General features: G+C 31.7%; 4 protein-coding genes across 4 annotated transcripts; 2 read left to right on the top strand and 2 right to left on the bottom strand.

Moving 5' to 3' along the window:
- The first annotated feature begins 676 nt into the window (after window positions 1–676).
- LOC107186198 (cyclin-dependent kinase 10) lies at window positions 677–3,425 on the top strand. The gene is made up of 6 exons (XM_015574023.1): window positions 677–815; window positions 1,354–1,508; window positions 1,593–2,193; window positions 2,263–2,559; window positions 2,653–2,786; window positions 2,864–3,425. The coding sequence occupies exons 1-6, from the start codon at window positions 806–808 to the stop codon at window positions 2,897–2,899; spliced, it is 1,233 nt and encodes a 410-aa protein (XP_015429509.1). The 5' UTR covers window positions 677–805; the 3' UTR covers window positions 2,900–3,425.
- Window positions 3,377–5,663, bottom strand: LOC107186209 (ejaculatory bulb-specific protein 3-like). The gene is made up of 2 exons (XM_015574034.1): window positions 5,264–5,663; window positions 3,377–3,567 (listed from the first exon to the last, which is right to left on the bottom strand). Exons 1-2 carry the CDS (start codon window positions 5,448–5,450, stop codon window positions 3,377–3,379), a joined length of 378 nt encoding a protein of 125 aa, XP_015429520.1. The 5' UTR covers window positions 5,451–5,663.
- Window positions 5,664–10,568: 4,905 nt separating this feature from the next.
- Window positions 10,569–12,262, bottom strand: LOC107186961 (ejaculatory bulb-specific protein 3-like). Its single transcript, XM_015574937.1, has 2 exons — window positions 12,036–12,262; window positions 10,569–10,872 (listed from the first exon to the last, which is right to left on the bottom strand). Exons 1-2 carry the CDS (start codon window positions 12,196–12,198, stop codon window positions 10,730–10,732), a joined length of 306 nt encoding a protein of 101 aa, XP_015430423.1. The 5' UTR covers window positions 12,199–12,262; the 3' UTR covers window positions 10,569–10,729.
- A 1,060-nt stretch (window positions 12,263–13,322) lies between these two features.
- On the top strand, window positions 13,323–19,488 carry LOC107186702. Its single transcript, XM_015574639.1, has 16 exons — window positions 13,323–13,517; window positions 13,776–13,874; window positions 13,952–14,395; window positions 14,475–14,768; window positions 14,843–15,114; window positions 15,186–15,361; window positions 15,431–15,630; window positions 15,728–16,045; window positions 16,105–16,297; window positions 16,357–16,482; window positions 16,611–17,231; window positions 17,480–17,636; window positions 17,711–18,263; window positions 18,336–18,564; window positions 18,644–19,369; window positions 19,438–19,488. Coding segments are annotated over exons 2-16 (4,362 nt in total). The 5' UTR covers window positions 13,323–13,517; window positions 13,776–13,872.
- The last annotated feature ends 642 nt before the right edge of the window (window positions 19,489–20,130 follow it).

The raw sequence follows: 20,130 nt of genomic DNA, 5'->3' as shown, positions 1-20,130 counted from the left end.
TCTCATACTCATAATAATAATATAAATATCATAGACTTACGGAACAAAGATGGGTAAATCACATATATGTATATACTGTTTACTACTACGCCGCAAGATTATATATAGCAAAGAAGAAATGATGAATATTTAAAATAAAGATTGAATAAAGCATAAGTTTATAAAAAGAATATATATGTTTGCTAAATAATATGCAAAATTGTCTCCAGTGCTCTCTATAATCTCGTTGTCAATCCTAGACTGTAAGGATGTATACCTTAATTGAAGAAAAGGAAAACAGTTTTTAAATATTTTGGGTGCATATATATTATTTCTAAATTTTCATATTGTATAAGTATTTCTCAAATACTGAAATGGAACTGAAATACTCTGCCTTTAACGCTTTAAAGACCTCTAGGGACAAATTTAACAGATTTAATAAACATTTTGTATTAAATTATGACACAATAAAGAATGTGAGATCGATTGTGTGACAAAACCACTATGTATTGTTATTTTGATGAGTTCTATGTGGTTCTATGATTCAAATTATCTTTTAAACATGCCATGTTACAAAGTCTAACGTAAGAGAGCGTTTCAGTTAGAACGTCTCAATATTTAATGCTCACACACTTTATGCTTTAAACTATATCTTTAATGGTACGAGATATTGTAAAAAACTATCGTGCCCGGTTGATTCGTTGATTGTTGAGTGTAATTCAGTGTAATTAATTACTTCTGTATCTCCATTACTTGTAGACACGAATGCTGAAAACGAGATTAAATATAGTTTTGCAAATATTCTTTTGAAAATAAATCAGCCATAATGACGAAAGGTATTCTTTTATTTGATTTATAATACGATATAAATACAGATCGATTAGGTTAAGAAGCTCAATTTTGTTGTTGTTTATCGTATATTTTCAATGAAAGTATATATTATTTATATATCAAATGGATTCTACCTTAGTATTAATTGAAAGCTTTACTTAAAACTAACATTTTTATTCATATAAATGTTTTCGTTAAATTTCGTGTTGTTTATAAGCATTATTATTTTTATTTTCAATTTCATTAAGTTATTTTAGAAAAATTAATAAATAAAATTGTACCGATACTCATGTGTAATCAAAGTAAATCTATACATTTTTCCTTTATTGATATAAAACAGGAACTTTGTTTGTTTGTATGTAATACATTAATTTATAAGGTATAATTAAATTATTATTATAAATCATATACATTATTATTAATTCTATGATTCTAACAATTACACCATACATGTTACGAATTTTATAAAAATTTGTGGGTATAGAATTTTAATAATAACCAATAATTATTAATAAATGTAGATCATGATATTTATTTATTTAGATGAGTCTCTGGAGAAGAAATCAGTAGAAAATAATGATACTGATAAGAAAGCTGCATCTGAAACAGGACCGGATCCATCAGCACCAATAACAAGAAGAGGAGTATTAACTTCATTTCTAACTGGTAAACCTATGGAAATACCAGAACAAGATATTGTAATAATTCCTACATTTTTATTATTGTTCTATTTGTTATAAGTGTATTAGTATTATTAATAATGTAACTTTTCATTTCAATAGCTAGGTAAATGCAGATTTGTGTCAGAATTTGAGAAGTTGAATCGTATAGGGGAAGGTACATATGGAATTGTTTATCGAGCAAGAGACACAAAAAATGATAAAGTTGTTGCATTAAAAAAAGTTCGAATGGAACACGAGAAAGATGGTTTACCAGTTAGTGGTCTCAGGGAAATATCTGTTCTTTTATCTTGTCGTCATGAAAACATTGTACATTTAAGAGAAGTAGTAGTGGGAAGGAGCCTAGAAAGCATATTTCTTGCTATGGAATATTGTGAACAAGACTTGGCCAGTTTATTAGACAATATGCAAGCTCCATTTTCAGAAAGTCAAGTTAAATGTATTGTTTTACAAGTACTGAAAGGTTTACGTTATTTGCACCATAATTTCATTGTTCACAGAGACTTAAAAGTCTCAAATCTTCTTATGACAGACAAAGGGTGTGTAAAAATTGCTGATTTTGGATTGGCTAGATGGTTTGGTTTGCCATTAAAACCAATGACACCTAGAGTAGTCACATTATGGTATAGAGCACCAGAGTTATTACTGCAAGCAAAAACCCAAACGACTTCCGTGGATATGTGGGCTGCTGGTTGTATTTTAGGTATATTATCTATAATCTTTCATTTTTATATAATACTGCACTATTACATTAATTTACTGCTTGTATTAGGTGAATTACTCGGACATCGACCTTTATTACCTGGGCGATCAGAAATTGCACAGCTCGAATTAATTGTTGATTTGTTGGGTACACCAAGTGAAGCAATTTGGCCCGAGTTCAACACCCTTCCAGCACTGCAGAACTTTACATTGAAACAACAACCATATAATAATTTAAAACAAAGGTTTCCATGGTTAAGTGCTGCTGGTCTAAGATTATTAAACTTCTTATTTATGTATGATCCAAAGAAACGAGCTACTGCTGAGGAATGTTTACAAAGTAGTTACTTTAAAGAAGCTCCCTTGCGTAAGTTATACAGGATAATCTATACTTTCTAATTCTCCAAATTGTTAACTATTTGTGTGATTTTAATTTATATGATTATAATTATGTCCACAGCATGCGATCCCAAGCTTATGCCAACATTCCCACAACACAGGAATATGAAGAAGGCTGCTCCTCCAAAAGAGAGCAGAGAACCAGAGGCAAATGTTACAGATCAGACAAATAATTTACCTGCAATTTCAGATCTTGTATGTTACCTACATATTCCTCTTTTATACGTTATCAAATATATACGCACTAATACCAAAATTAATATTTCTTCCAGCTTGGGTCACTTGTGAAGAAGAGGAGGGTCGAATAAATGAATGCTATAATCATATTCATAACTGAGAATACATTTCAAACATACTTTTGTTCCTCATAATTTGTAACCCTCGTAATGGATGTACGGTCTTATTCACGAAACAAACTTTTTAAATAAATGAACTTTATTACTGGACACAAAAAGACATAAAAAAGATTACAAAAGAAGTGTTTTCCTTGTTAAGAAAACACGTATTCATGAAAACAAAACGTGCATACGTTGACAGATACATTCGTTTAACAAAGTAGATGAAGAAATAATATACAAAGTATAACTGAACATGCAGATTTAGTATGTAACCTGAAACCTTCGTCAGATTTCATAATATCGATGATAATGTATACAAACGTATGTATCTCGAATGACTACGTGTATATAAATACATGTTATTGAGTTTATTTACTTTGATTGAAAAATTGTCAATGTCAGTAGATCCTCGGTGTACAGATGATGTCGCAATCTTAAATTTAAGGTTTACGTCTTTTTGGCGGCTTCAGTGTTCTGGAAGTTCTTTTTGTATTCACCATTCGGATCATATTTCGCCGTTAATCGGTCCCAGTCCCTCGGTCTTTTCGTTCTGAGGTGAGTTATTACCTTCTCCGCGGTGACTTTTTGCTTTTCATTGCATTTACTGCAACCCGAGGATAAAGCATCTGGCAAAGTTTCTGAAATTATACATACATTATCTGTTTAATATTTAGAAGATTGACAAACGAATGACGATTTATTCATAACCGAATAGTAAACAGCATATATTTTGTACAATAATAATGTCCGCACAAGCAATAAATAAAGTACTGCGCATAGTATGTAATTTGTAAGTTGCATAACAGTACATAATTGATATACAATTACGTAAATTTCATGTATCAGCCGGCTGGAAAATTATGATTATTCATTAGTTTTTACTTAAATTTGGTTAGCAAAATAATTATTCACTCTTTAAATAGTTAAATTTGATCTCGCGAACGTCCATCATTGTTCGAACGTAATAGCGGTAACGCACGGGGATAAAGAGTGCCTTCTGACTGCTTTTCCTCGTTTCATTTTTCTTTCAATGCGCGTAATAATTACACATATGCAACGTTAGACATTATTTAAGGGAGTTCGATGCACTCCATACGAGAAAGTTCATAGCAACTTACGTAATAAACAGAGAGAGTGTGGCACTCTGTCGTAATAGTCAGTGCAGATGCATTGAAATTTCCGAATGAAAGCAGCGTGACTTTTGGTCAGGCAAAAATTTTCGCAATTTTTTAACGATTTATTTCTTAAAAACGAGAGAGTGGTGCTTCTTACTACTTTTACAGATTGTTTTAGGTGAGCTTCCTCACATTAATTACCCTCTCAGAAGGGTAAATAGCCAAATTTGAACATTATTCGACTAATCATCGGTTACGATTAAAATAAATTTATTCCGGAATAACGAATCATTTTTTGTTCGAATAAAAATCGACTAATGAAGGTATCGTACGTGACGTATGAATGAATTTGTAAGTATAGCCTAGGAAATGAAGCGAACAGCGTGATGACAAATGCGTACAGATAACGAAGGATCCAGGGTCGGTCACCATTAACCCTTTAACGGTGTTCAACAAGTAATACTCGTCATGTGAGAAAATAAAATATCTTTTGCTATGAAAATTAAAATTTTAGTGAAAATTGACAAATATATTTCTTTTATTAGAATAAAGGAATCAAAAGGAGACACAATTCCAAAACGAAATTCCACCGTTAAAGGGTTAAAACATTATTTTTCCGCGGAGTTATTTCGAATAACGAGTACAGACACCTTAGACGTCTGCTAAAATGTAGGAAGACCGTAAAAAAATTACTGTCTTTTCTTATTTTATTATTTTATTATATAAATGTTTATAAACTCGTGTCAAACATTAATTTTCGAAAAAAAACTTCTATTATACACATGTAAAATCCAATTACGCATGCACAACGTAAAATTGAATTATGTAGGAAAAAAATGAAAAACACGAAAATTCGCATAAAATAATAGAGTATCTAAAAATATAATACGCGAGTAGTACAGAAGATACGGTTATTCATACTACCTTCAAATCGTGAAATTGCAAAAAATAAACTACAATTGAAATAAAATAATATTTTGACACATTTTATACCAAAAAATGTCTGTTCAACTAGGTATATTTTTTTAATTGTAAAATCCTGTGCTTCGAAGAGTTAAAGCGTTAAGTATTCGTGATTAATCAGTAAATTCTCGCCGACTAAAATATCGTTATTCGTTATTCGCGAATTATTCGTTATTTATTATTCGAAATCAAATTTTAACACCCAACGCAACCGCGTGTTCAAGCCTTCAGGGAGCCGCTGTCATTCGTTACTCACTTTTCAATTCTCGACCTTCATTGGTGCACGGGCCCTCATCCAGCATGCATTTGATGTAGTTTGTGAGTACACGGCCGTTCTGGAGGATCCTCTCGACGTCGACGTCGTCGTATTTCGACGGATATTTGTTCGCGGTCACAGAAGCGATCGCGATCAAAGCGACCAACAGCAGAAGTGAAACTTTCATGTTGCGTCTGGTGACACGCGCTTGCCGAGGACGCGACTATTGGATCGGAACAAAAATGAAGAAAAAAAAAAAGAAAAATTCAAATCCGACACACGGAGAGAAAACGAAACCCCGAAGCAAGAGGAAAATTTGGGCTCAGGGCACACCGTTGACCGTTTTCCCTCGAAACAATGATTCTCGTAACGAAGCCGAATCGGCTAGCCTCTCCGTCGTGAAAAGTGCTCTTCGTAACTGTTCGAATCGGCTACCGAATTATATAGCCGAACAGAGACGGAGGACGGCCTGGAGGGAGTGGATGGGACGCGCGCGTTAGCCGATCATTTTACGCGCGACGTCGTGAACACGGTGAACACGGCGCCATGCCACAGTGATTCCGGTATCATACCGGTATTTTCGGTTGTATCTCCGCCCTATATAACCCTATATAAGCCCTACCCTTATAGAAACCGAAAAAGTACCGGTGTTTATTACGGTTTTCGGTAATATATCACAGTATATGCTACCGGCCGTACAGCTATTGTACCGCTATTTTTTATTCAAAAATTCTAAGCAAAATTTTTCTTTTTCTTTTTTTATACATGTCATAAGGATCTTATCTTACATTTAGAGTGAAGTTCATAAATTTTTTTAAAATCACCTCCGAAGTCATCGTATTACTTTTGGCTTACCATCGCATCGTGGCGTTACCCCTTAAATCTTAAACGTGACACCAAGTGCAAATTTGATTTAGTTGACATTTTAAAAAGTTCCAGTTAATTTACCGAGACGACAATAACGCGCTATTAAAAGAAAAGACCAAAATTTTCTGTTAACAGGAAAGCTTGAAGCTTCAGAAAATTATAAAAAGGGTACTTTCAGACTAATAATTTAAATAGGTTTCTAGAATATATCTAAAATAGGAGAAGTTCAAAATGAACTTTTACGTACATTCTTCGTTATCTGTTATCCGCTACAAACATTTTGCCTATCCCCGTTGTCAGGATACGACGAAGATATCTTCCATTAAAAATTACTCATTCGATTAGAATTATCCTCGTTTGACCTGTTTATGATGTTTTAATCTTTTTTCGTATCCTATCGTCCACCTTTATGGGGACCACTACATTCTTTAATTTATTAACACATCTATGTGGCCAATTTTATTCTTATTCATTACAATTCTGGATATTAATATATATAAATAAACTGTAGATTTCAGATATCGCTACTTTCACTGATCGTGATGGTTCTTCTGTGATTTTGTTTCATTGTATCGAAATTAATTTTATTCTAGGTAATCATTTTAATTGTCTCAAAGCTTGGAAATTAAATAAAGACAAAGAACTTATTAAGAACATGTGTAACGATAGTTATATGGTATAAGATACCCTAAGAAATAAAGCATTCTGGAGAATAGGTAGCCTTATATTGTTGAACACTACCGTAAATCGTGTTGCATTCACTTTGTTTGTTTCTTAAGTTCTGCTGACGTGCGAAAATTTTCATTCGTAATCCATGAAGCATCGGTTCGTATCTCGTAATGTGGAATTTATACGTGTTATCCAATTTTCATTAAACTCGTTTCGAATCAACGAGACGCATATTCGCAGACGCATAGTTTTATGCTATTATGTTATTAGAACTGCACGTGCGTGGAAGTTTGATTTGATGATCATGCACGGCATCGTAATAAACTGGAATGCAGATATTCATGCAAGTATTGGTTTTTATGAACAAATTTACAGAAACGAAAATTAAATAGAAAGTTGGTCACCGTAATTTTTTCACAATTTTCATCATTTTTCACAACTTCCATAATTTTCCACAATTTTAAAGATTTGGTCAGTATACCAAATAACATAGGAATCTCGTTGCACTTTATTAAATTTCTTGCTACTTATTAAAATAAGTGAACTTTATTAAAATTCTTGTTGGTATACTTTCCAAACAACAATTTATAGTGTAAAAACCTTTGTATAATTCCTGTATCTTTGTTATCGTCAGTTTTACCATCTTTTAGTATTCAATATTGCTTAATTTGGAAGTAAAATTCGCGGTTTGATGCACAATTTGGTGAAAGGAACGTAGACAGTCTTCCGTGAACAAACTTCTAAGATTTATTGGATTTAAATCGAAGTATTGAATTGAATTGAATTGAAAAAAATTGTATATTGAATATTAGATAACGCATGCGATAAATATTATTGCGATAAGTATTCATGCGAACCTCTAGTTTCAAAGATTATTTCTGAAAAATTGGAATTGCAGGAAAACGTATTTTATCATTAATTACATCTGTTAAGAATCTAAATGAAACAGTCGGATAATTTACAAATAAAACAGAATCTTTGTCATTCATCAACAGTTTCGCTGTTTCATTATATTTTTACGTGTGCACACTCCATAAACGCGTAAGGCTAGCTGTTTGGTCACAGAATACACGCGAAGTTTAATTACAGAACAGGATTTATGCGCGTTTACTGGTAATAGTCTTGTTTTCTTAAAGGAACATCGTATTTATGTTCTAGCAGAATAATGTAAACAGACATATTTCTTGGATTTTAATCAAATATTAACATGCTCAAGTGATAAATAAATGCAACTGGAATTAAGTGTTTCGATGAATAGTTATTTCCGTGAAAAGTAAGAAACGATTTAGCACTTCATTAATCACGAACTATATTAAATCTTCACATTGACGTAAACCAGAAATTTAAACTTTTTACAATTGTACTGTAATCTTGAAGAACCATCTTTGGATGAATCTTCGATTGAAATTAGTCTTTGAAACCTAAATTAATCTTTAAAACCTGAACTCAACTTCATTTTGTCAACAATCTTCGTGTGTTACCTGTTTAGTAAATGTTTTATAAAAACATTGTATCTTCTTGTTCTTGTAATGTTAAACTAAACAATCTTTATGTACAGTTGCAAGGAACGATAATCGTGAATCAGGTACTAGTACGATAGCAGGAGTATAATGTTAATAGCATGCTGACAGAATAATAAAGAGATCATCCATGCGTTTAGACAGTGACCATCGAGCATTTACCTTGCATACCTTGCCAAGGATTATTATCAGTGACAATACGACGTTAAAGCTGTATTTGGCAATCACGCGATTCACATTGACCGGGTGTTTGTACAAGAAAAAATTAAACAAATAATGTATCCAGTGAAAAATTTTCATAAATGTTGCCTTTTGGACGTTAATTTAAATTTAGTTCAGTATTTTATATCTAATAATACGAAAATGACATATTGAATAATTTGTTATGTAATATTTGTGAGTTTCATTTCTATTTTATTTGTTATGTATTATAATATACTCGAAATTTATTTAGTTAATAAGTGTTCGTTAATGAAATATTTCTTGGTTAATAAATGTTCATTAATAAAATATATCTTCATTAAAATCAGAGATAAGAAAATTCATTATCTAGATAAAGAGTTTCGAATACCGAATAAAAGATAAATACGTACTTCGTCATTTTTAATCATTTAAACGTGGAAATTCCAATTTTTGTGATGATATAATACTACTTCCTAAATGAGTCGACATTTGGCAAACAATTATTTAATCTCATTAACTATTTAAAGCCCAGGATGACGCCCTTAGATATTGCAGCAAAATTCTGCTCAAATCTGGTTAAAATATATCATATGAATAAAAAAGAACTTTGTGTTCATTTTCCTTCGATACAACTAGATATCGATACTTTTGATGCGATACTAATTGTGAGTAGATATCGATACTTTTTCTTCGATACACGTTATGAGTAAAAGTATCGATACCTTGACGGTATCGATTTAGCCCTAAGTGTGACCCGCCGGCGTTCATATGGAAGCCAACGTGTTAAACAACCCTGAAATTATTCTCGAAAACATCGCACGTCATGATACACTCTGCGACTAGCGTACCTTCTTGAATCTCCTATAAGCCGCTGGATCCTTCGCTCTCAAAGCATACTGTTTATACATCTATGATGTACTTATGTATGTATGTATATTTGTTTCGACATTAGAATCGTCAGTAGTGATTTGAATGCAGACCGTGTCGCGCGCACTTCAACCCACTTCATCATTCCACCATATTGCGAAAAACCGAGCGTAGGATTGGAAACTTTCTACCTTGTCCCTTGACCTTCCTATTGTGTACAGACAGCCGCTGGGTCAAATGCAATCAAACACGGCTCGTTTGGAACACGTTTGCCAGGTGTGTACAGTTTTAATTAACGAACTTTCAACTTCTTAAACAGTTACTTACACACATTGCCGACCGCTAACGAGAAATTTTGTTTTCATAGTACATACATATGTATGTACTTACAATCCATTGGCGTCCGGAAACCGTGAGATTTCGTTTTCAGGCGCTTGCATTATGTAGTTATTGTTTCGTGGATAACGATATTTTAGAGACAGTGAACAGAGAAAGTATTCGAACGGTAACATTTTCAAAGATTTACCCCAGATAGAACATGACGCCTTGAAGACGCCTATTTTACGGCTATTTTAGGTATGAGGCGCCTTTAAGCCGTCTTCAAGGCGTCATGTACTCTATGAGACTCTACATAGAGAAATTGTGCAAATATTATATCAGATTCAAGAAAATTATATGTACATATTTACCTATAGGGTCATTCCACGTCAAATCGATCACTTTTTGCACTCGTTATCACGAATTTTGTTCGAAATGAAATACGTTGTAGTCTACGTGAAATTAGGAAGGGTTTAAGTCATCATTTCACTGGTTTCGGATTTGTTTACAAGATTTCTGACCCTCAAATTTGACAACTTTCACAGATTTTTACGAAAACTATCTTCATTAAAGAATTTTTATCTCCACAACTACACTGGCCGATTTCTATAAAGCAACCATGTTTTTTTACGCGTTCTTATAAATATTCCATACCAATTGTTAATTTCAACTTTATTTTTGTAAAAAGCCAATCACTTTATAGAAATTTCTGTTGAATTATATTTTTGTGTTTCTTTGTTTTACATAAATGTTATATTTATTTTAGACCAACTGACTTTCTAGAAATTTCGGCCAGTGTATTTGAGATATAAACTTGATTTTATTTTCCTATAAAAATAGGGAATTAAAAGCATGCAGAAACATTTACCATTTTATTTTGCAAACATATATTTTTCATAAAAAGTCGTCAGGTAATGTTAACAATACATAATATATCGGAAATGAACCAGTTGTCAATTCTAGAAACTATTCAAACATATCGGCTGAATGTGATTTGTTTCGATTGTCGGTTGTTCCATTGAATTCCTCAATATTTACGATATCACATTCTCCCATACTGTTGAACGATCGCGAGCCATTCGTTCGGATAATTTCTTTGCGTGAACGCCATCAATGTCTGTGCGTGCTCCCTTTGTCGTGATGTACAATGTCGGCAATTGTCGTTCAACGCTTCCGGCAATAATTCTGTAAGAACACATCGACTCAAAGTTTATGAAGATTCCTTTTACAGTTGGTTTCAATTGTATTGGTCCGTTTGACAAAATTAAACGATTTTGTTGACCCACTCCTAATTATACAAACACATTTTTCTTTTCACAAATAGTCGTAGTTAAAGAAAAGGTGTATTCCAACTGATTGAACTTCTTTTTAATTAATTTACCGGTCCTAAATAATATGTATATTGTTATTAAATACATATAATATCAAACCTGTGTTTCTCTTTTACGGATTACTCTTGAAAAAATAATTTGAATGATTAGTTAATGTAAGTTAATAATAGTAATAATTGTAATTATTTAATAATTGTCCAATAATTATCCTTTCGTATTTTTCGCGATTGCATCAACATGTTTTGAGATTTATCATAAAAAACGAAATTGTGTAGGGTGTTCCGCTTAAAACAGGACACCTAAATATCTTCTCTATCTGTGATTGTATGAAAACTATTTTTTACGTAATTAAAATAGTTTCAAGAGACGAATTAGATGGTAGAAAGAATCCATCTGATTCGTCTTTTAAAACCATATTTAGGTGGCTGGAAGGGTTGAAATTTTTTACTTTTACATTCAGGGACTAAACTTTTGTAATTCGTTGTATATTTAGCTTTAGCGAGATATAAGGAAAAACGGCGATTTCTACGTATAAAATTATGATCGAAAAATATCCTTAATAAATCCAAACAGAATAATGTCATCGATGTGTTCAACTCTTAACGATAAGACTCAGTATAAAACAACGAAACGAATAAGTTATATGAACATATTCGATAACAACTAAATTTTGTAAATTTCTATTAACTTTCCTCCAAAATTAAAATCGTCAGAAGCACGTGCATAATTTTATAGTTTTTAATCATTAACAATTCTACATGAACTCATTTTAGTTATATATTTTGGAAATGCCTCGTCATTGTTTAATGTATTAACTAAACAATATAAAATAGTATACAAATAAATATTTGAAGGATATTTAAGAATGTTTAATTTACATATTCTGATCATATATTCATATTACAAATATAGATACTTCGATAATAATTTTGGTGCTGAATGTTAAGCGCAAAATAAAAATAGTTGATTAAAACTTAATTTGTTGTACAAATAAAAATAAAAATTGTGTATTCTCACCTTTAACCGTTTTCCCTATAATATCACAATGTCCTTCGTTCAAAATACATCTGATTTGCCTTTCAACGTAACGTCGGTCCTGCAAGAGCTGGGATATCTCTTTCGCCTCGACAAAAGTTGTCAAAACAAGGATTGTTACACCGAAAACAATTAGAAGCTTCATCTTTCAATGTATAAGAAAATGGAAACCGTTCGGTTCTGTCTAATGCGCGACCGACTAATCGGAGCAAAACTGACCATTTCACGTTTCGGAATTCGTCCTTATATTCTGTCCGTTTGAGGGTGACTCTCACGCGTGGATACACATATCATTCTATATTCGTTAATTATACTTTCGAAATCATTAGCTGAAAGCAATTATCGAAGGATCGTAATGAAGTTCATTTTCGTTTCCTTGATATACACTTTTACAAATGTGCCAATAGGTATGAAAATGACCTACAGTTACATACAGTCGGTGTCAAAAGTATTCGTACACCCTTTAAAACGAAACAACTTTTTTACAATTGATGCAAGTTTCATGATTCATGAATGAAATCACGTGGCGAGATATCTCGTCCACCGGTGCGAAGGATTTAATCAGGGTTTATAATAATATCAATTATAATTGTTTATACTACATAACTACAACATTAATTAAATATGTAAAATATGTTGATGATCTGTGAAAATTTAATATGCATTTTATCATTTATTTTATGTTATATCGGTCTATATATTTATATTTACAATAATGTGTGGAATCATTTTGTAAATATGTAAGTTAGGCCATTTTCATAATTACATAGTAATCAAGATACAGAACATTAAAGAAAATAACACATAAATGTCAAAATTTGGACATGAGACACTGTAATCGTGTCTCGTTTTAATAAATTTTTAGTCGACTTTTCGTAATACAGAAACAGTCTGAAAAGAAAATTCTAGTATATCATTCTTATAACCCAGATAGCACATGACGCCTTGAAAACGGCTTAAAGACGCCTTAGACCTAAAATAGGCGTAAAATAGGCGTCTTTAAAGCGTCATATGCTATTTGGGAATAGGTCTAAAAAAATTTTTTTAAAATAAATACATAATAAAATATTTTGTCTATTATCTAGGTTACGAAACTTCATTTAAAATTATATATATACATATATATGTCAAAAAATATTCCAAATAAAAAACAAATAATAAGCCGTTCCTTTTGAAAAAGGGGGTGGGTGCCCCCGCCCCTCTACCCATCAAGAGATCTCCTCCATTTCCTTCACAAACTTTTTGTATTCGGCCCCCTTGCTACTCCTTGCACTGTTTAATTAAAAAAAACCTCACTTCGATATCTGTAGTAGTTTTGGAGAAAATTGCTTGTAACATTTTACGTGAGACACCCTGTATATACAAAAGTCGTAGTAAAAGAGTATGTAGTAAAAGGCGTAAAACGCTACTAAAGGTTGCAGTTGGTTACAGTCAGTTGCAATCAGTTGCAGTGATGAATAGCGGGTAAATATTATGTATTTAGACTAATTAGAATTAGACCATATGATACTTTGAAGTGAAATGTAACAGAAACTCACGATTAGTTTAGTCGACTAGCGTTTGTTTGTAATACTTTTGAATGTTTACAATGCCGTAATTATAATAATGTTTAATTTATAACCTGTCAATTGATGAATCTCCTGTATATTAGTATAATTGTTAACTAAATACAGTAATTTATGTTGGATTTTTTTTATAAAATTATTATTGTATGACATTTAGGGAACATTAAACAAATGTGATATGAAATTTAAATACTGAAAAGTTGGGTCATATTAGTTAGTGGCCTATGTGAAACAATATTTCTATTGAAAGGATAATGTAAGTTGATACTATGATACTCATGTCAATATTTTATTATACATTTAATTAATTTACTCTACTTGATTGCTTCTTAGGAAGGAGTCTCCAGAGCAAAGTATTATCAAGGATGTAACTAATCCTGTTCCCTTGTCTGTTTCTTTGAACGAATCCAAGAAAATGTGTAACCTATCATTTTCATTTAATTTTGACTTCGACGATGTTAACAATAATGATTCCTCAGATTCAGAAAATGCAGACTTGCAAATTGATATCTCTGAAATTGATAACTATGAACCTCCTAGTAAACATAAAAGAGATGCTATTGAAGAAACTTCTTCAGTCATTAATGAAATGGAAGAAGAAATTGAAAGGCAACTTGATGCTAAAGCAGCTAAAACTAACTTAACAGCTACAAATGTAAAGAATATTCTGAAGCATGTGATTACTAATGAACATGTAATGGCAATGGTTAAAAATCGTCTTCAGGACACAGAGGATGATATACTTTTTGAACCTAAATTAACTAGGGCTAAGGCGAAGTATGACATTATGAAACATATTTTATATGTTCTGCAGTTTCATAGCATGATTAATTTAAAAAGAAATATTTTTATACAGAGAATTAGCAGCAGCACAAGTTAATATACCATGGCCAATTACACCAATAAAAAAAAGTACATCTGATGTACAAGTACTGATTGAAGAAGAGCTGCCTGAAGATTCTTCTGACGAAGAGTATAATCCAGAACAAGATAAGCAAAGTGATGATGAAAGAGAAGCAGAAAATTCTACAAACAGTGATATGGATTCACAACCCTCAACAATGGCAAATAATTGTGATTCAACTTCAGTTGAACACCTTAAATCACAGAATATTCAGTACGATCCAGAAGGGATTTTTAAAATTCCAGGGTAATATAATTTCTACAATACTTCTGTAAATTATGGTTATAGTATTTTAGTTAATTGTAAGTATTATTTTTCAGTATTCCTCATGTACCAACAGAAGAGGAAAGTATTGGTCAAAGGACACGTTCAAAACTTTGTTTGAGCGAAACCCCTTTAGAACAAATAGAACAAGCATTTCTACCCCCAGATATAACGACCGATATGTATGATTGGGACTGTGAATTAGATGAAGACTGGGATAATTTTTTGAAAGAGTTTACTCAACCGTTAACACAAGATCCAGTGATGGAGGATGATCCAGAAGCAGATCCAGAGTATAACATCTTAGAAGATGAAGAAATGGAATTTTGTAAATATTATTTGTATTAAGGTTGTTTCATTTATAGAAACTTCAAATATAATTTGAATAATTGTTTTTAGTGGATAAAGAAGAACTGCGAGCTGATAAGGCTGTCAAAATTACGCGGAAAGAATTAAATACTTTAATCGCAGAATTGTTTGAATTTACGGATATATTTTCAAAACAAGAGCAGGATATTTCGAAAAAGAAGAAATTTCCAGAAAATTTAAATTTATCCCTTGAAAATAATTCTATGGCAAGGAGAAAATGTAGTTACCATATTTTACGCACTTATTAACAGAAATTGAATTTGTTTTTTTTTTAGAATTGCTCTGTAACAAATTTACTGCCTGTTTATACGGAACCTGAAATTCCTTATTTAATGAATCCAAACCAAACACAATTATTGGCAGTTCAACTTCGTCAGCATATTCAGTTAATGGTGCAACATTTTGCTATGACATATATGCAACCAGATTTACATGCTCAGTCGAAAACATGCAAACAGAATTTAATTAGTTTAAAGTAAGTTAGCTGTTAAATAATTTGTGAATCATAAACGTGTGTACAGTAAACGTGGTACTTATACAGTAATCGAAATCTTATGTGATGTTTCTGTTAGGACTTTAAGCAATGGTCCTAATTCTACATTCAATGCAGAAAATTTGCCAGATGCTTTAAAATTGATGTCCGATTGGGAAAACAAATTTCTGGATAATAAATTTTCGGAGAATTTTAAGAAAACTATCGCAGATGAAAATGAAGTGAAAAAGATATACTCTTCAAACAGGTGGAAACACACCTCTAAATTTCATCCAGAGTTGAAAAACTTATTTATGGATAGTAAAGCATTGATGTTCCCACAACTTTTACCTCTGTTACCATTCAAGACCGAATCAAATAGATTTATACATACTCCATATCTAAGGTCTGAAGAATTGTAAGTACATAATTTTTTGTTTTAATTCTGTTTCAGTGTATTACAGTTTTTCCTTTCAGATTAATTGCATTGGGCCTTGAACAATTTATTCCGTTCGTTGCATCAAAACCAAGGAGGTTTAAAAGTAAAAAGCTTCAATTAATGGATGCAGTGCAGCTGATCATACAGTATTTAGTGCCATGCAGAGAACCCGCAGCATTACTTTGTCACATTCAAAAACGTAAAGCTGCAAAAAATGCCAATCCAATAAAGGTACGTAATGTACATACCATTCAAATTAAAATGACATAACTAAATAAATGTTATTACAGCATTACTTTGAGAAGGGTTGTGCTCCCAGAACAATACATTACATAACACTAGAATGTGACCTTAAAGCACCAAAAGACCACCCAATAGAGTTACTACCTATAGAGTGGCAGAATTATCTTAACAATGTAAGTTCGTCTAATGTAAAATAATTTGAGTTCTGTATACTCCGGTTTGTAATTAGCATTTTTAAGTAATCGCGAATAATTTACATTTAACAGAGAAGGTTTAGAATAATTTATATTCATTTACACAGACAGAGCAGAAAATCGACGTATTAAAACGGAAGCATATATTGAATTCGTACAATGATCTTATGAAAAAGGATGGTTTTATAAGTAAAACTGTTAAGAATTACCCAACTGTTTCCAATGTTCATCCTTTGCGGAATCCTGTTGTGAACATGTTACCAAAGATATTACCTGCGACCATGAATCAAAAGAATACGAATAAACATATAACAAAAAGTGCTTCATGCTTAAATGAAAACCCTAATTCTAAGAATTCAATAAAAGCACGTAGCAATGAATCGGATACAGATTCATGTAATTCTGATACATTAAATAAAGAAATCCCAGTAGATCGTAATAAAGCTTTAAAAAGTATGCACATTCAACAGGAGAAAGAGAAAATACCAGAAAGGAATGAAAAAACAGAAGATAAGCTTTCTAAAAAGTCTCCTGAAACGGTTCAGAAATTGCCACAATTACGGAAAACTACGCCTAGATTAGCAAAGACTAGAAGTGCTCAAAACATGAAGCTAATGGCTCAAGCTTTAGGATCAAAAGGAGTATCGTCTAATTGCAATTCCTTAAAGTCTAAAGAAAAAAATTATGTAGATAAAAATTCGGAAAAACTGCCTATCTTGCCAAAACTTGTAAGTACAGTCGTTAATATACAGAAGCTTTTACTTAACAATCTGTATTATATCAATCGATTAAAAGAACTGCCACAGAACTTGAAATTCAAAACAAGAAAATTAGATTGTAAGAAATTTTGTTTCACAATTACATCTTTCCTCGCAAATCGTGGAAACAACGTCTCAAATATTTCCTTAAACTGTTAAAAGCAAGAAAAATATTTCCACATGGCGGTGTTATCACTTCCGATGCGTTTTTATTTCAGGATAATGAAGACGAAATAGCAGAGTTAATGTTAGCCAGTACGACTATTAAAAAGGATTCAATTAGCAGGAAAAAAGCTAAAGAAGCTAGAGAGTTAGAAAGTATTAAGAGGCTTCTAGAGTCTGATAATCCGTTAAATGAGGAAGAAAGAGGATCAAGTACGTTTCATATAATAATCTTAAGAAATGTGTCTGAAAATTAATGAAATGTTTTTATTATTTATGTTATGCAGAATTTGCGGCGTCGTATATCCAAAAGTTGCATTTAATAGTAGAGTCTAATAGTCCTGATATATTTCGATCAGTGATAAAATTATATTTAGATTATTACGAAAAATTAGAGATTATTAATCAAATAGAGAGTGAACTGTTTTCTGATGCATCTGGAACTTCACAAAATGAAAAAATTATGGAGAAAACAGGGAAGGATAAAGATGTCATGGCTATTAATTTATATCGGGACGTGTGTGAAAAATTGCGTGAATATCCGGAACTTTGTACAGACTTTTTATTATTTTTAAAACCACATCAAGCTGCAATGATAGATAAATCAGTTGAATATATAATGCTGCAAAAGATGAACGAATTTGTGAATGTTGCTCAAATATACTTCGCTAAACAACCTTCCCGGATAGCAAAAATGATGCAAGCCATCACGCAGCTTTCGTCCGATCCGCTGACAACATTAGAAGATGTTCATACAACTATGGGTCCTATATTTAAGGGACACTCTTTAGTCATGGATTTATTTTTACAAATATTACCTACTGCCAAACCACCGGAAAGGTAATGCTCGTGAAACGATATACTTATTAAGGTAAAATATCTCTTTATTATATTATGTGCATTATTCTACAGCGTATTTGCATCAAATATGTTTGAAAATTTAACGTGTCCCGTGGGACCGCATGACAAACACAAAGTATACACTGAAGATGCTTCAGAACTGTATGAAAATATAGAATTGCCAGTGTCAGGGTCTCAAGAAGATCCTTACGGTGGAGAAAATTGTAGATGCAATTGTCATAATGGCGATGACTCTATTTGTAAAAGTATTCCTGAACATTGTGTGTCTTGTGGAACAAGGGTATATATATATATTTTTTTCTCAATATTTTCTTCAAGTACTGTGCAGTACATAAGATAAGAAAGAATTATTTTGACAGTTTCTTAATGGAAAAATTTATCTTCAAACATCCGAAGGCCTAAGACCAGCCAAGATTATTTTTCCTGGTGCTGATGAAGAGAAATTAGAAAATATTGCTCGTGTGTCTTTAAAAACAACCGATAAATTTGTTCCTTCAGTTTCACCCAAACAACGGAGAAGATCTTCGAAAAACGAATCTAATTCTGAGGAACAATATCAGAAGCCTTGTGTGTCGAAAAATTCGCCTACAAAAGATAACGAAGAAACAGGGAAAGTAATAGTGAAGTCTAAAAAAAATATAAAGTCTCCATTAAAAACGGGGGACCAAAAGAGAGGCTTAAAAAGACTGGGAAGTACAGATCATATGGATGTAAATACGAAAAAAATACGGATGACGCAGTGCAAAAGTAAAAGAGAAAAAAAAATCGAAAAGCATGAATCAAAAATAGAATGCACAGATTCACGTATTGACTATGTGAAACTGAACGAATCGTCAGGCACAAATACTGTAACAGAAACAACGGACAAAAATTTTTCAGATGGGAAAGTCGAAATGTTAAATGATACAAATAAATCTGATTCGTCTGATGAGGTTACAAATTTAGTTCAATTAAATGCTGACATAAATACCAATCCATGGACTCGACAAGAAGACATGATTCTTTTACAAGCTATTAAAAAAGAATATTCCGACAATTCACTTACCTTGATTAGTAAGACATTAGGAGATCGTACAATTGAACAAGTAAGTTTTTTTTATGTAATCTTTTGTCTACTTTCAGTGCAAATTGTTTAATTAATACTTTATTACAGGTTAGAGAAAGGTGTGAAACACTTTTATCACTGCTGGAAAAAATGATGTAAGCGAATAACTTGCAAAAAATAGATTTTGTTGAAATATATGGTTCTATAAAATCTTACTGAATGAATGAAGGTAAACATCATGTTACACAATAAATGTGTTTGTTTTTGCTATTACCTTTTTAAAAAATGTATGCAATTTGATATTATGCAAAAGTATCAAGAAGTATCAAGCATTGTTGTTTAATTAGTATGTATGTTTCTTTAATTTATGTTTGTAAATAGTTTAAATTAATTTTATACTTAATGTTCCATAAAACGAGATAATATCATTGTATGAAAAAAATAATTTAGAGTTCCTGATTATTAGTTCCTTTAAAATAAATTGAATTTTTAAACATTTTTCCAGGAAAATAAACAATTACGCTTACGACACATATTTTTAAAATACTAATTAAACACTGAATTAAATAATTAATACATTGTTATACAATATACTAAATAAAGTTTTGTACACGAGATAATTCATTTAATACGTTATACAAAGTACAAATAGTTTAATATTTATTTTCGTGACTTTTATGTACATAAACAATTTTCAACAATGAAAATTTCATAAAAATGTCGCGGCACCAATATTTCTATATTATGTTGTCGCAATTTTTATAAAATTTCATACTTGTTACGTCTCTTACATTTTTTACA

The sequence above is a fragment of the Dufourea novaeangliae genome, unplaced genomic scaffold (assembly GCF_001272555.1).
Source record: "Dufourea novaeangliae isolate 0120121106 unplaced genomic scaffold, ASM127255v1 scaffold14, whole genome shotgun sequence".
Taxonomy (NCBI): Eukaryota; Metazoa; Arthropoda; class Insecta; order Hymenoptera; family Halictidae; genus Dufourea; species Dufourea novaeangliae.
This window is presented reverse-complemented; position numbering and strand designations above follow the sequence as displayed.

Excerpts from the sequence above, each read along its gene's own strand:
- LOC107186198 (XM_015574023.1), top strand. Across the intron at positions 2,194-2,262 it reads GGCTGCTGGTTGTATTTTAG|GTGAATTACTCGGACATCGA; the intron begins GTATATTATCTA and ends TGCTTGTATTAG. Across the intron at positions 2,560-2,652 it reads CTTTAAAGAAGCTCCCTTGC|CATGCGATCCCAAGCTTATG; the intron begins GTAAGTTATACA and ends TTATGTCCACAG.
- LOC107186209 (XM_015574034.1), bottom strand. The coding sequence starts at position 5,450 with ATGAAAGTTTCACTTCTGCTGTTGGTCGCTTTGATCGCGATCGCTTCT. Across the intron at positions 3,568-5,263 it reads TGAAGGTCGAGAATTGAAAA|AAACTTTGCCAGATGCTTTA; the intron begins GTGAGTAACGAA and ends GTATAATTTCAG.
- LOC107186961 (XM_015574937.1), bottom strand. The coding sequence starts at position 12,198 with ATGAAGCTTCTAATTGTTTTCGGTGTAACAATCCTTGTTTTGACAACT. Across the intron at positions 10,873-12,035 it reads TATAGGGAAAACGGTTAAAG|AATTATTGCCGGAAGCGTTG; the intron begins GTGAGAATACAC and ends GTGTTCTTACAG.
- LOC107186702 (XM_015574639.1), top strand. Across the intron at positions 16,046-16,104 it reads TATCTAAGGTCTGAAGAATT|ATTAATTGCATTGGGCCTTG; the intron begins GTAAGTACATAA and ends TTTTCCTTTCAG. Across the intron at positions 18,565-18,643 it reads GTGTGTCTTGTGGAACAAGG|TTTCTTAATGGAAAAATTTA; the intron begins GTATATATATAT and ends TTATTTTGACAG.